The 16,664-nt window shown below is 40.2% G+C and overlaps 1 protein-coding gene across 4 annotated transcripts in view; it reads left to right on the top strand.

The window, feature by feature from the left end:
• The first annotated feature begins 2,136 nt into the window (after window positions 1–2,136).
• NKAIN2 (sodium/potassium transporting ATPase interacting 2) overlaps window positions 2,137–16,664 on the top strand; it is a 1,000,598-nt gene continuing 986,070 nt past the window's right edge. For 2 of the 4 annotated variants that reach the window (XM_032862439.1, XM_032862440.1), the window contains exon 1: window positions 2,137–2,356. In XM_032862439.1, coding sequence (XP_032718330.1) covers window positions 2,243–2,356 — 114 coding nt within the window. In that variant the 5' untranslated portion in view covers window positions 2,137–2,242. Of the gene's footprint in view, window positions 2,628–16,664 lie in introns of all 4 variants that reach the window. The other 2 variants (XM_032862442.1, XM_032862441.1) reach the window with 2 other exon arrangements.

Below are 16,664 nucleotides of genomic sequence, written 5' to 3' on the forward strand. Positions count from 1 at the left end.
ACACAGAGAGTCCCAAGTGCTTGAAGAAAGAAGGTGGGCATGTACTGTAAGGCAACTATTCAGGGACTATGCGCAGGGCACTGAGAGTCAGCTACTGATACCATTATGCTTTCCTTTAATCTAGAGAGTCTAAAGACGGTGGTCGCAGGGAAACTGTTGCAGGATTATTGCTGGATCCACATGCATTGTGGCTCCTACGAATTTAAAAAAGGTAATATCATGCTTCTTGTAATATGGTAAGAGCTTCTTCGATATTCAACATCAATTTAACAGCTTTCTTTTTGTTTGGTAGTCCAAAACACCTGCATCCCCAGCAGCTACTGAACAACTAACGTGTATAAGGCAGAACAGTAACAACAAAAAGAAACATCTGTACTAGACACCTCTGGCTTCTTTTTACCAAGAGTTGTGGAGCAGGTATTACCCACCAGGTCTGGCAGTGGGTAAGAGCATAGATTTGGTTCTCTTAATTCTATGAAGCATTGAAAGACACTTTTCAGAGAAAAGCCCATTTACAAATAGGGCAATTAAAAGCAGACATTTACATTAATAAAGTATCTTCATACAATAAAGTATCTTCATTCCAAAAATTTAACAAATCAGATCCCTTTTAGGCTCTCGACCATTGACAAGTCATTTCTGAAAATTTAGTACCATACTTCTGGAGACTAGGGTTCCTATGCCCTATTCAATTTCTTAATATTTAGTCATTCTGATATGTCATAATATTTATTCAAAGGAAGCAATCATTTGGGATCCTTATTTGTGGTTCCCAGCATAACATTAACCTACACAAATGCCATTTTATCAGAAGGGCCAAATCCCATTTACTATGGAAAGCTCCTTGCCTGATGTGGTTTCATCTGTCTTTATCCTATGGGGTGTGGGGCATGCTTGCTTTGTGGTTTCCTTTTCTTTTCTCATCAGTCTCAACTCTTCATTCCAATGACTGAGTTCCCCAGCGGATGTCCACACCACCCCTTCACCTCTTGGGAAAGTCTGTAATACTTTCAGTAGCTTCCAGGAGTTACAAAGGAAACTTGACCCTTGGATCCTGAATACCCAGACCCCGGAGGCCGCCACTTGGACCAACTTGCTCGGCTCTTCAGATTTCCGCCCGCAGGTGGCAGCAGCGGGCTCCGAAGCGGGTCTTTGCAGGAGCCTGTACCCAGCTTCTGGCCGTGGCTCGGGAGCGGGGTCTGGAGCAAACACCTTCAGGAATCCACACCCAGCTGGGACGGTCCTTAAAGCTGTAGTAATTGAGCGCTAAAATTGTCTCCGACTCCTCAATTTCTCGAGTGAAAACAGTTTGAAGCAGCAACGGCAACTCACTGTGTCCCTACTCTCTCCGTTTCCCCAATTCCCCACCAACTCTGGCAGGAACCCCGTCCCTTTTCCCAAGCGGGGTCGGCTCCGCAACTCTCCACGCTCCGGCCCTTCAGATCCTCCGGAGCCGGGCGCTGGGCGGCTGGCAGTGCGTCTGCGGCCGCGGCGCCCTTCTCCTCCCGTCCGCCAGGCGGGCTTTCCGACCGGCCAGGATGCCGCGGCTGCACCCCTAGTTCATCACCCCACCCCCCCTTCTCTATCCCTCCTCTGCGTCCCTTCACCTCAGACACACACAGGCGCACACACGCGGCCCGCTCGCGCCTGCTGCTTCAGGCTCGGCTGCGGGAACGGGACCCACGCAAGCCCAGGAAGCCACGGACCTTCCGCCCGGACTCTTCTCCCCGAGGTCCCCAGCGTCAACACCGCCGCAGTCACCGCTCCTGCGTCGCTTCTTCCCGCCTAGACATCGCTGCCAACAGCCCCTCAGCTGCAGCCCCTGCGGAGCTGCGAAGAAGTTCACGTCTCGGGAAGGGGCGGCGGGGAGCTGTTGAAGGATTTGTTGTAGGAGGATTAGCACATTTGGGCGAGGGGAGGGGCCCCGCCGCTGCAGGACGCGGCGCGGACCTGGCATCACTGCGTGCGGCAGCCACCGCCGCCGCCGCCGCCGCCCGGGACCGCGGAGCCCGGACGCCCCCGCCCGGCCCGCGCCCCGCCCCCGCCCGCCTGGCCCCGCAGCGCTGGGCGCAGAGGAGCCGCGGGCGGCGCAGGGAGGCGGGCAGCGCCCCGCGCGCGCTTTTGCCGCCCCCGAAGCTGGCGCGCGGAGAGCGCCGGGCGAGCGCGCGTCGGGCGGCGGCCGCGCTGGGGGGCGTGGGGCGAGCCGGCGCAAGGAGCGGCGGGGGCGAAACTTCGCGGCCAGATGCCTGAAGGCGCGGCGGCGCTACGAGGCTGCCGCTGCTGCCCCTGCGGGCTCCGGGCGCGTCTCCGCGGGCGGCGCTGCCCGCGGCGCGGCGTGTGCACCGAGCGAGTGAAGGTATGTTTGGCGGGCGCGGCTGGAGCTGCCGCCGCCGCCGCCGCCGCGCCAGCAGGTCCTAATGCCTGTCACTTCCCAGGACGCTGGCAGCAGCAGCCCGGAGCCCCCGAGCCCTCGGCAGGTTTGCCTGTCCTTCCCCGCGATCTGATTGGATAAAGTGGGGGCTCGACGGTGGCCGACGTGGGACAGTCTGGCTGTGGCAGGGGTCTCAGAAACCATGGGTTATTGCAGTGGCAGGTGCACGCTTATCTTTATCTGTGGCATGCAACTGGTAAGTGACACTTGGGTCCTCTTATTCTGTAATGTGCCTTTGAGATACTGGGCTGGGGAGTGCAGTAAAGGGTCTGCCATTGATTAGAATGGAAGGAGAAATAAAAGAGAAAAGGTGACAGATATATTGCCTATATTTAAAATGATTTCAGGAGAGGCACTGTGGGGTACAGGAGAGGTGAGTCTTTCCGCCCCCACCTATTTCTGTTCCTCTGAAGACAGTTTGGCAGGTGCGGGTTAAACTTGTCTTTAATTTCTTTAAGCAAGGCAAGATGTATCTCTTGTTCCTTTATGCTTTGCATTCCTATTACTGTAACAACGTGGTTGTCACATATAATTTACTAGACAGGTGTTAAGACAGAGAGATATGGAATTTTTGACTTTTCTTCCATACACTATTTTTTTGCAGCATCTTTGTTTCTTCATTGATGTGTGTTATTTTTCAAGGAATATATTCTTACAAGTATAATGCTGTAACAGACCACTATGTAGGGCAGATGGTATCCTTACAGCGGTCTGATCTAGAAGCCACGCTGAGTTTTAAAAGTATGTAGATTGAAGAGAAATACTTAGATAAACTCAGTAACACCACTGCCATAAACTGAATCAGTAGCCTTTAAATCACAATTATTTTAAACAATTCTTAAGAAAAATATTCTGTCTTACATTATGCATGTAATTGCTCCTGAAATAGATATGTTGTCTGATCCTATAGGATGGAGAATTATATATACATTTTGAGAAATGTTGTACGTTTGCAAAGAGGCAAGAAGCCAGTAATGGAAAACGTCATGTCTCTGAATTTAAATTCTCTAAGGGCAATAGGAGGGGCTGAGGATAGTTTAGAGGTGCAAAATATACCACTGTAAGTGGTTAATTTGAAGTAGGAGTACTTGCTCACTCCTGCTATCAAATAGCTTTCCTTGGAAAGTATAAATTAGTCTGAAAAGCCACCCACATTTCCAACAATGTTTCATAAAGGCTGAAAGGACAACTAGACTGAAGGAGATTTGAGAGCTCAACAGTAAAGTGTTCAAAAGAGCAAGGATTTGCTGTTGAAACTGTTAAAAGAATACCTTAAGTGGTCTTCATTGTTTATCAGTAGTCTTGAAGCCCCAGCGTTTGTTGTCATTGTTGTTGTTGTTTTGTGTACTATGTAGCTGGGGCAGTGCTTTTTGTTGCTTATTGTTTTGGGATGTTTTTCTTCACCAGGAAAGTTATCTCATGCTGCTTATTTTGATCTGTGAATTACTTAGGCACTTGACTATAAGAAAAGGAAGGTGAAACTATAAATGTAATTTTAAGAATATAATTTTTTTCAGTGATGTGTAAACCAGTTTATTTCTTTTTGCTACATACTCATCTAAGTTTTGCAATAAAGGATTTTTACTCTTAATGATAAAGCTAATCAGAATAATGGGAGAGTTTACTTGGTGAAACCACTGGTTAGGCCAAGTATGCCAAATTGTATAAACATTTTCAAAACATTCCTATGTTCATATATGATTCAGAAAAGAATACATTTGCTGATTCACTGTGTAAAATCATAAAACTGTGAGAATGAGTGGGCGGGTAAGAGCATTCTTAGGCTATTTTCAATTTAAAAAATTTAAAATGTGATTCAACTTTTAATCATTTGGCTTAGTAGGGCTTTATTATGGCATTGGATCTATGTGGCATTTTGTGTGATGAACACAAACTTCTCAAGAACTTAACAATTTTGAAAAAATCTAAATATACAAATGAAACTAAATATACAAAGTGGGGTGATACGGCTAAAGATTTCTGTGTGTGTTTGTGTCTTTGTTCATGTGTGCACATATCCGACGGTGTATTGGAGAGGTGCTACGTCGCTTATGGAACAGAAATTCTGAATCAAAGCTAAGTTTTCTAACAAAATAAAGGTACTTGTAATGTAGGCATGTTCAGTCTAAGCGAGGATACATTTAAATCTTAAGGAAGTTCTATAACAATCATGTGATTTTCCCCATTCAGACTTTATGTGCCACCAGGCTAATATAATTAGCAGCCATGTTAATGCAGATGCAGAACAAAAAACAAAGGACAAAGAACATTCATTGCTTTGATAAGGTGAAATGATCACATTTAAAGGACCTCAGAGATTCCTGGTAATTGTTGCTTCTTAGAAATATAGTATTTGATTTTAAATAAAATGATTTCTTTGCAAATTAATAATTGTAAAGCACTGCACATGCACACATACACAAAATAGGTAGGTGTATATGTTTTCCTTTGCTCAAGATAGATCTTCAGAAACTTTCTGTATCTTGAGCTATTGGTTTTTTAAGTAGCCATGTTTCCAGAGTAAGTTATGACTCATGTACCACTGATTGACACAGACGTTCCCCCAGTTTTGTCTACTTCTGAAGTGTTTAGTGTGCAGTTTTGTAACATTTGGGCATGTTTTTTGGTAGTTGTGTAGATAAATCTTAGATTTATTAAAATTAATGGAAGCCAAAGATAGTCTAGGATAGAAACTTTAATAAATTTCCTTATAAGTAACTTTAAGTTTCTGAAAACATTTCTTTCCAATTACATAAGTAGAATATCTCTAATTTAATTAGACTTAAAGGAATATTTACGTTTACATCAAGTTGCAGCTGACCTTTGTAGAGGATGAGGTAGCTGTTGGTACAGCGGAGATGGGAACCTCATTCATCAGGTTATTATCAGAGCGGACAGTGTTTGATCTTTTAACAGGTGAGGGACAGAGACAAATGTGCCGGAGAAATTTACCTGTCAGGATTCTATATCTTTGCTTTTAATTATATTAAATGTACATTTAGTTTACTATTTGGCAGATTACAACTGTTGATAAACATACTTTCTTTTAAAAGTCAGGAAATCAGTTTATGAGACAAGAATTTAGAATTTCATACCACATAGATTCAATACAAAACTTCCATTTTATGTAAAAATGTCTGCCTTTGTATATCCTACATTAAAATCTTTGAGATGTATGATTATTCCGATTTCAGATTTTAGGGTGATTCCTACAAAAAAGGGATGTGATCTCTGGAAACAGTTTTGTTCCATGTGTACAGTACAAAGTTAAAGCTCTTGATCTCAAGAAGATAATTTCCTTTTTATCATTGCTGTCCTTAGTGCTCAGAAACTGAAGATTTCAGATAGTCACAAAAGTCATCATTGCATTTGCAGTGTTGGTTATAGTGGCACAAGATAGCAACAGTCTAAATTCTTATTGACAACCCAGCAGCTTGAGAAAATGTCTCAGTTGTTTTATTTTGTTTTTTATTTTTTTGTTCTTCAGTGTTTGGTTGAATCAAAGAGTACTTTACCTGAATGTTGCAAAAATTACTCAGATGATCCTCAGTGAAAATCACTTAGTTATAATATGGAAGACCTTAACTTCCTTAGTTTGAAAAGACAGCTTTGTTTTCAAGTAAGAAAATTTAACATTACCCCCACCTTTTTTTTTTTTTTTTGTACATCAGATTCCTCTATGGAACAGTGTGTCATAAACTATTGAAAGTATAGATTTATGTTCAGATTAATACTTGAAGGTGCCATTCTTGCCATGTACTTTATGAAATATTGCTAACTTGGAGAAGATGCAATGAAGAATTGTGTTAGTACACATGTGTGTGTCTCTGTGTGAAGAAGCACATTTGAAACTGACTTTAGAATGACCAAATACTTTCTACTGTGCAGGTACTTACTAGGCATTTTCAGGGGTACACATTTATTAGAAAAGAAAGCCATGAGTATATAGATGGACTAAATAAAAACAATCTTATTATAATTATGCAATACATCAGTGGTTGTCTGTCACGACTTGGTGCAGCGTTCGTATTTATATGAACTTTCATTAGTTTTTAAAACATAAAGCATGACCCGAAGTGACTTGAAAAATGCACGTGGAATCTTATGATTTTCCTTGGGTACTATTGACAGGTCTGAAAGTTCTTCATAAGCTTAGAATTTTACCTGCCACAAAACCTCCCTGCTCAGACAATTTAAAATTTTAGGTTCACATGGCATTGATAATAAAATCTTGTGATAATTAACCAATCTAACTCAGAAAGAACACTAATGATTTCCATATGCTATATCAGAAACTTATGTAAAAATAGGCAAGGAATTTGCTAAGTTGTCAAATACCTTTCTTTTTTTCAAATATTTTCTACTTTTTGATTCCAGCATTGTCTTGTGTGTATGTGTGCATATTTGTTTAAATCTATTCTTTCATTCTAATTTTCAGCACTACTCCACATAATGGTTACCAAGAAAGATACAGAAACTCCTTCCAGTGTCCAGCTCTCTTTCTTGGTTCACAAACTGAGTGGCAAAGCTCCTTTTTTTTTTTTTTTTTTTTTCCATATACCCAAAGTTTCAAGGAACCAATCGGTACAGAGCTTCTCCTCTGCTTTCTCCAATAGAGGCTTGTGTGGGCAGCATCCCCTGTGTGGAATGCCAGAGTCATCTCTGGCATGGGGCCTGTAAGTGGGCAGTGGCCCAAAAAATGTGAATAGGCATTGCCACCTCCTTTTCCCTCTCATCCTGCTTTATTTTGGGGTCAAATTCTCTACTTGCCCAATCAAGAATTTCAGAACGGCAGCCAGGAACTCCCTTGAAACAGGAGGTCTTTATTTCTGATTCTGTTTCCTTTTTACGCATGTGTGTGCTTGACAAAAATAAAATTTGAGACAGAAGTACATACTAAACCTTATAGATTTATACTTGAAATAAATATATTAGGATTGTGGCATCAATTGCATTCAATATTTGTATATATAAAACTAAGGACTAAAATTTCCAACAATATACATACGTTATTGGGTAGAATTTTAAGCAGCTTGGTGTAACTTTTCCAAAAGTAGTTTTGAAACTAATGTGGCTAATAATGGAAAATTTTCTATTTCCATGACTTATAACTCTCAAATTTCAGAAATCAAACACACACATGAGAAATATTTTTATTTCCTTTCTATTCCATTTTTCTCCTATATCATGAAACTCTTCCAATTTTGACTCCCATTTTCCCCCAGAGAAACTTGATTATTTATTTTCAAAATAATAAAATACACATTCCATCAAGATACAATGTATCTAGAATTCCTCTTTTCCCCAGAATAATAATAGAAACAAATATTGTATTAACATTTGGAAAATTTCTACACATAAAATGAAAATAAAAGTGTATGAAACTTTTGTTCCTATCAACTCTAAAAAATTGAAGGACATTTAAACACTATGAAGAAATAAAATTATGTTATTTTCTTTCTCCAGATTAAGGTAGAAAATGAAATTTATGCACTTTTTTTTTTAACTATTTCAGGTGTATTTAGATTTGCAAGTTCTTACTATTTAAAGGACTTACTTGCTTCATCTTTCTGAACACAGCATTTTTCTTTTTATGTTTAAACTCTAAAATAGGCATTGGGTCTAACGAATAAAAATATTTGTAACAGTAAGTCTAAAGGAAACCATAGACTTTCTTTCCTTTTTTTTTTTCCCCAAACCAGAATGGGAATAAGATGACTTCTAATAATTTATACCTTTTAAATTGATTATGGATCACATGGTAACTTTGATCCGTGTAGAAACTCTTTTTGAAAAATTACAATAAACTGACTTTTGTGTGTACTTTGAAAAAAATGTGCTTTTATAATTTATCATGCTTTTAAAATTTAGTTTTATAAAATACTTAAACAATAATGAAAGCTGTTAGTATTTACTGGAAGCTTGTTCTGGACTAAATGCTAAATGTGCTTTTTCCCACTGATTCCTTTCCAATAATCCTGTGAAGTAGGTAGTAGTTACTGATATCCTCACTTTACAGAGGAGAAAATGGAGACTCTGAAGGTTTAAGCAAATTCCTTAATTCTCTCTCTTAGCGAGTGGTAGAGCTTTCACTCAGACCCAGCTCTGTTCCACTTTAAACCAGACTGAGCTCTTTGCTTCACCAAATCCCTTCCATGTATCACAAAATGATACTGTAGCTTACATTTCTTTTATTAACAAAGGCAGAATTTACCTGCTAATTCCTGGTTGACCCAGTAATCAACACAAGGCTAAGCAGGCTCAGGGAAGGGTGTTGGTGTCAGGTTTCTGTCTGGACCTGGGGTGCCATGGAGCAGCGGTGTGTGGTCTAAAGAATAAAAGGAGACACTGTCCCTTGCATAGTCAGCTTCCCTTGCTGTACTGCTAGGTTTCATGTGTGCCCTAACACTGTAAAACACACCTGTAGTTCTGCCTTACAGAAATGATCCCTCATCATGAGGTTGTGTTTCTGTGATTGCTTAAGGGTGGGGGGAAAAAGTTACAGCTACTATATATCAGGCCAGTTACTGAGAAATAAGCACATAATAAGGGCTTGGACACTTTGACCTATCAGTTTTAAAGACATTTCTGTGGAAGACAAAATGTATTTGTTTTTCTCAAATTCCTGTTCTTTGTGAAATGGTAAATGGCTAGTGCCGAGTCATGTTATTTGCCTTTTTTTTTTTTTTTTTTTTTTAAAAACACATCTCAGTCCTAAATCCATCGGGATGACTTTTTGGTGAGAATATTAGTTAGTTCTTGGAAATGGCTTCAAGTAATAGTTTATTTGGAATGTACATCGATTATTCTAGAGCACTTCTCAATCTTGATTGTTTATCCGAATCACTTGCAGGGCTTTTTCCATGCACATCAATGGGCCCTACTCCAGGGTTTCTGATTCAGGAGATCTCAGGGAGGTCCTAGACCTGGAATTTGCTTTCTCATGAGTTCCCAGGTGACAAGGATGCCAGTGGTTAGGAATCAAAACTTTGAGAACTACTGGCCTAAAGCATAGGTCTCCACTTAGGGTGTTACCTGAATACATGAACTTGTTTTTGAAAATTTTCAACCCAACTAGGTAATTAGCTCATTCGTCCTTTGGTCTGTTATTTATGTGAACAAAAACTTTTCAGGACCAAGTGTGTCTCTTTCCGACTTCTAGCTTAGTCCTATTCAGAAGTTTACATAAGGGAAATGGAAGGTCTTTTTACAGTGCTTGTGTCTTTGCAGCGAAGAGAGGTCTCGAACAATCTGAAAGTGATCCATTTCCTCTAGTCTGTATACTCTCTGCCTGTCTTGCTGGGGTAGAATTGGTTCCTTCAGCCATCTCTCTTTGCCAGCCTAGCCCCTCAGTCTGAATTTCTGGAATAGCTTCTCACGGTGCCAAGCATGACTGTGGGGGAGAGAGGGAGAGGAGGGAATATGCTGGGAAAGCACTGAAATGAGTGAGGGCAGATTTTTCTATACCTCGTCTGATGTTTCTGTGTTGGACAACTGAATAACTGCCCGTCATTTCCTCATTTGAAAAATAGGGGCAAGTAATTCCTGAGCCGTTTCCCCTATAAGATGCTTAACGGTATCTGGGGAGAACATGTGCTCAATTTAGGTATGAAAGAGCTTCACAAATGTGAAAAGAGCTTCACAGCTTCTGATATCCAGAAAATCTTTGTACATATTAAGAGTTTAATCTTTCAGAACTTTTCATTCAGTCACAGTAAGAGCGGATATGGGCTGTTTATATATCATTTGGCCGGTGACCTTAGTTGTAACAACTAATTTCTTATAGAAACATTTTTTTCCCTTCACCCACCTATATGAACATATATAAATAAGGAGGATAACATTAGGTGCAGATCATTTGAAATAGGTAAACCATTATGCTTATGTGTCTGATGGTATATCACACTTGTAGTGTTCATTAAGAATTAAATTTTACAAACCAGTCAGCCCAGTCCTTGTTTGGGCTGGCATTTCTAAAACTGTGTTCCATAGGCATTAGATCTGCAAAATGTTCTGTTGTATGTGGGCTCTGAGGTTAAATAAGTTGTGGATGCTACAGGCTTTAACTTTTCTCCTACTTCTGAAGGGTCACAATACATCCCAGCAGCTCCTAGAAGTCCTACATGAAAGAAACTCCTGCTTAATTCCACTTAATTCTGCAAATGCTTACAAAGTGCTTGCAGTGAACCAAGGACCTCTTTTCCTGATATCCCCTATTAATCTTCCACGGAACTAGCATTTTCAGAAACAGTTTTTAGCAAAATATTACTCTTGGCTAATGATGCAGTCTAAAAGTTAATAATATTAAATTGTTATCTAAATATTTAAAGGCTAAAAATTCAGTACAGAAATGCTTAACCTACTTAAGAGGTATTTAACAAAGAGTAATACATAAAGATGTTTAAGAATATCAAATATTATTATCACATAATTAAAATAAATGAGGGAGACCTTGTGTTCAGATGCTTGGCTATTATTTTTTATAGATTTACTTGAGTTTCTTGAAATGATGTTTCAGCCACTAAAATTACAACCCTTAACTATGAAATTCAGTTAGGGCTAATTACCAATGTTACAAAGAAGGGGGTGTGTTGCAGTAGGTTTCCAAGGGTATTTGGAACTTAAGAGCACCTGAGGGAGGGCATCTGCAAAAGAACTTTCTTTTAAAAGTCCTGGGAATGCTGGCTAACAGAACATTAAAAAAAAAAAAAAAGTCAAGGGTGAGGGGTGCCTGGGTGGCTCCGTATGTTAAACATCTGTCCTCGGCTTGGGCCGTGATCTTGGGGTCCTGGGATCCAGGCCCACGTTGGGCTTTCTGCTCGGCAGGGAGTCTGCTTCTCCCTCTTCATCATCCTCTCTGCTCGTTCTCTTTCTCTCTCTCAAATTAAAAAAAAAAAAATCTTAAAAAAAAAAGTCGTGGCTGTAGAGTCGTGCCTGTATCTGCAGGTTCTTCCAGCAGCGGACCCTAAATGTCTGTCTTTGCAGGGCTGGTGGTAAGGAGTTCTCATACTGACTTTTGTTTCCTAATCAATGCACACGCTCTAAAACAGTAACACGTTTAAAAGCCCCAACAATGTTGTGTTCTTTGAAAACAAACGGGTCTTAGATTGGAATGGAGGAATCAAATCTCTGCTGTTAACAGAAGCCTTTGTATGCATCTGTGTGATACTGATTACACAACAGAATAAGGAGGTGTTTTAAATCTTTTAACTGACAGCCATGTGTTAAATGATAGATGGGTCCATATCATCTGTGAAATGTTCAGTGGCAGGGAATTCATTTGAGACTACTCTATATGGACTTCTAGCCATGGAGATATACAAGGCAGAGCTCCTCGAGTATTATCTTTACAAAGGACAGTCTCAGATGTCACTCAGAAACAAAAAGTGAGGAAGACTTTTACAGTCCCAAGGAGAACATTACAGCCTGGGAGTGTGCTGCCTTCTGTGATCTTGCCCCAGAAGGTCTCTGTTGACTTTCCTTGGCATTGAGCACTTTCTTTGTTACGGCACCTACAGTGGGCAGGACTCAGCTTGCTCCTGGAGGTCATAATTCATCCCTGTGGGCACAGTGGTCCTGACCTTAGTCTCTCAGTCTAAGAATTAGGGAATAGTTGACCTATGGGAGATGGTGTTTCCAGGCACTACCTGTTTGCTTCCTGTGGTTTTTCTTAGGTGCAGAGATGAGGTCAGGGTCTGTGGATGTGTTTAACTCTAGCTATTTGAGAGCAGTGAGTGAGCCACATATTTGAAAACTTCTGTGTATTTGATAATACACGAGTGGTATATAAACAACTCTGGGGTCTTTTCCCCCCTTCCTCCTTTTTAAATAAAACTTGCTTGGGGTGCCTGGCTGGCTCAGTCAGAAGAGCATGGGACTTTTTTTTTTTTTAAAGATTTTATTTATTTATTTGACAGAGAGAGAGAGATCACAAGTAGGCAGAGAGAGAGGGGGAAGCAGGCTTCCTGCTGGGCAGAGAGCCTGATGCGGGGCTCGATCCCAGGACTCTGAGATCATGACCCGAGCCCAAAGCAGCGGCTTAATCCACTGAGCCAACCAGGTGCTCCGAGCCTGGGACTCTTGATCTTGGGGTGTGAGTTCAAACCCCACGTTGGGTGTAGAGGTTACTTAAATAAGTAAAATAACTTAAAAAATAAAGCTTGCTCGAAAATTTGATTACAGTGGACAGATAACTTGTAATTTTCCAAAATATTGGAGCGGTATAAGGATTATGTATTTCTTACCCTTATCAAATAGGGATTAATTTCATTTTTGTCCATCTTTCATAAAATACGGTTCCATTTTATTCAGTCAAAGGATGATAGTTAAATTATGGCTATTCTATAGTATTTAAGAACCCATGTTTTGCTTTTCTTTTGACTTGGTATTCAAAGTTTTCTTCTTTCTTCTGAAGGACAGGGTTAAGGAGGAGGGAAATGTTGGGGAAAGGTGGCTAGGTTCTGAATGCCTAGCAGTTAAAAGGCAAGTAATACTACTCTACTTAAAGTGATATATACTTTTTTAAAATTTTATTTCTTTATCAGAGAGGTAGAGAGAGAGAGAGAGAGTGAGCGCGCACAAGCAGGGGGAGCAGCAGGCAGAGGGAGAAGGTGAGGAAGGCTCCCTGGTGAACAGGGAGCCAGATATGGGGCTCAATCCCAGGACCCCGGGATCATGACCTGAGCCAAAGGCAGACACTTAACTGACTGAGCCACCCAGGCACCCCTGATATATACATTTTTAAAGGATGTTTTAGTAAAGTCTGTGAAGATGACTGCAAGTTCATTTTTAATGAGTTTTCTCAAGAATCCATTTCTGGTTTTATCTATAACCTTCTTGAGGAGCTCCACAGGCTCTTAAATATAGGGGACACTGCTCTCCCATTTTACCATTTTATAGACTGTCTTGGAATAGATTTGTTTTTGTTCAAAAAAGCTGTCCTAAAAATCAGGCAAATGGCATAAGTTCAATTTACATTTAGCAAATGTAAATCTTATAATAACAGTGTTTAGTGGCCTTTAATTATATGCCTCCCTTACTTTAATTCTTCAGGGAAATCTCTTTCTTTTCACAAGAATGAGATAGTGATGATTGCTATGTTATTGCAGTTACTTTGACTCTAGAGTTAGATTAAGGACCATAACAGCTTGAAATATTAGTTTTTCCCTTAAACAGAGAGAAATAAACCCCGATAATTTTTTTCTAGATCTCTACAGCAGTTTGATGTGGACTTTACGTGCCAAAATAGTTCTGTTGCTTGCAGACCCATTTTTAAATTCAATCTTTCATAATGTGAATAAGAATGTTACATATAAACCTTAATAGTAATATGTGGATGAGGGTATTAGCAAAATTATTGAGGCAGTGATCTCAGTTTATAGGAGGGATGTTAACTTTTTGTTGAAAAGTAATTTTGTGACATAAAAATAATCTTCTTTTACAAAATGCATCTCCCTGAAAGTCTTCCTAATGTGGTTTGAATGCAGCAGTACATGGGCCCATTACTGTCAGAGGCTGAGAACCAGCTATGCCTTGGGCCCTGCTGTGGGGTGTTGGGAGAAGAAGACCCAGTAGAACTCACTCCAGTAGAACTCCAGGTTGATTCCCAGCCTGCAGTGCTATGTTCCAGTTATGATTGTTTCAAAATGAATGAATGAATTAATGAACAGTGGGAGGAAATTAAGTAATTACTAAATCTGCTTCATTAAGAAAGATCTATGAAATGTCCCACACATGAACAGCATACTGACATGTGCTGAGTAAATTAAGAGTATGCTTCTGTCCCTATGACAGTTAAGATATGGTGTAGCTGAAAGGAATGTCAAGCTGTGTTTCCTATCATGGATTGATCTAATATGTAGTGGTTGTGATAATTGAAGATTGGGTTAAATTGCAACCTGATCCTTATTTACTTATTTATGAAGCCGTACTACTTGCTTAATGTGGTAGTACTTAAAAATACTTTACTGTTCTGTTTATTATGTACTGTAAGATCACATTTCAGCATACTATAAATAAGATCAGTGTTGGTGAAAAATAAATGGTGATGTAAACTGGGCCATTTTTTAAAAAATGTGAATTCATTTCTTTCAAATTCATATTATGTAGCTTTATTTACTGCAATTGATATAACATTATTTAAAAGCTCTCTTAGATCAAAATGTAAATAATGAAGCGAATTCTGTCTTTATATTTCAAATCTCCAGAACAGTACTTTTTAACTTTTTTTTTGTTGTTTATGATGGGCCCTTTTGAGACTCTATTAAAATTTATTAACTTTCTTATCAGAAAATACCCATGCAACTTGAGGGGATTTACAAATTTCTCAACCTGATATATGAAACTCATGTGAAAACTGCTGATAAACTTTTCCTTTCCTTTTTTTTTTTGGTCTTCCGGTTTATCAAGATATTCTACTTATTGACAAGTTTAGTTCAGTTATTTTGAATTTGCAAAGCATTTTAGGAGATTCTATATATATTTGATATACATTATTTATAATATATTGTAAAGATAATATAGACACATGTGTGAGTGCATTTATGTGTAATGCAATGTAGAAGGAGCAGAGTTGAGTTGGATAGTTTAAGCAAACTAGAACTTTGTTTAGGAGATTAAATGGTATGTATAGATACATACAGTATAATACAGAATGATAGGAAATGTAAGAAAAGTAAGAGTGAAGTACTAAGGGGAATTTGGGGGAAGTAATCAGTTACATCTTCATAAGCTGATCATTCAAGGTGTGAAGGGATGTGTGTGTACATGATAGGTAAGATTTCTATAACAAGATTGGAGAAAAGAGAAGCCTAGGAGTAAGTAGTGTTAGTTAGGGAGTACCTGGCTGACTTAGTTGGTAGAGCATGCAACACTTGATCTCAGGGTCATTAGTTCAAACCCCATATTGGCCCCACATAGTGCACACTAATAAATAAATAAATACTAAAAAAAAAAAAGAGAGAGAGAGAGAAATGATAGACCAAAGATTAGAATGGAGTAGGTATGTGTGGGACAACAAAGAGTCAGGTTCACTGGCAAGTACAGAGAATTGGGAAGGGAAGCAGAGGATGAAGTGGGGAGAGTTGCAGTTTGTGAACCGACTTGAGCTCCTTTGGAGGGAGTTTAAACTTTATAGGACATACATTTCTACAGAGGCTAATTCTCCAAGTGAGTGGCACAATTCCCCATGGTAGAATAAGAGGCAATATGACATGAGAGAGAAGGCCTGAAGTTTGGACCAAGCTCTGTGGGGAATGTGAGGGGAAAGAAGCAACAAATTAAATGATTGCTAAATTGCAACTAAGGCCTTAGTGAAACCAGGTGGCATGCATTTGTAGGGGAACCAATTACTTTTCCATCATTCCTCAACTTTTTAAGAATTGGAATGGAGAAGCAGAAAGGGGAAGTTTCCTTGCTCTTCGATTGAACAAAAGTGAGGGTTTGGGGTCTTGAAATAAAATGTAGGACTGGGTGGCCATGAGTAGGCTACCAGAATGGAAAGGGCAGTTAGATTACTGGAGTACCACTGCAGATGTTTGAGGATAGGAGGGTGGTCCACCAGAAGGGAGATCATAGGAAAGGTGGTTGCGTTGGTTGTCAGAGTGAGACAATACACAGGGGTTTATGTCTTGGAGAGGAGCACTGCCTGGGGCATGCAGGGGCCCTTTACTGGTCACCGAATTGGATGGAAGGTCCAGTTGTTGAGAAGGATGAGAGGCCATGAGGCCTCTATCATCCAGCTGATAGAAGAACCATCACTGTACATTTTAGCTTTACTGAAGAGAATCAGAAGTAAGGGCTGAAGAGGAACATAGCCAGGAAAGAATAAGAGTGTTGCAGGGATTGCTGGTAATTGTGAGACTGGGAGAGCGTGGTTTGACCTGGGGATTGGAGTTGGAAAAGAAGTATCGTTAGCAGGGGGCAGAAGGATGAATTGGGAGGAATGGAAGTGTTTAATGAGTATGTGAGTGGAGTGATGAAGGAAGGGAAATTTAGGTTTCAGGTAAGCCACTGGCTCAGCTTCAACAATATTGTGGACTGGATACTTCTCTGTCATGTGGGGATACTCTGCATCACATGACGTTTAGGAGCATCTGTGGTCTCTGCATGCTAGATGCCAGTAGCGTACTCTGCGTTGTGACAACCAGAAATGTCTTTAGACATTGCCAAATTACAAAACTGCCCTCTTGCTGAGATCCACTGAGCTAGAGGAAAGCCCTAGAAAGAGCACTTA

Source organism: Lontra canadensis, unplaced genomic scaffold, assembly GCF_010015895.1.
Source record: "Lontra canadensis isolate GAN:19392208 unplaced genomic scaffold, GSC_riverotter_1.0 scaffold23, whole genome shotgun sequence".
Lineage (NCBI taxonomy): Eukaryota > Metazoa > Chordata > Mammalia > Carnivora > Mustelidae > Lontra > Lontra canadensis.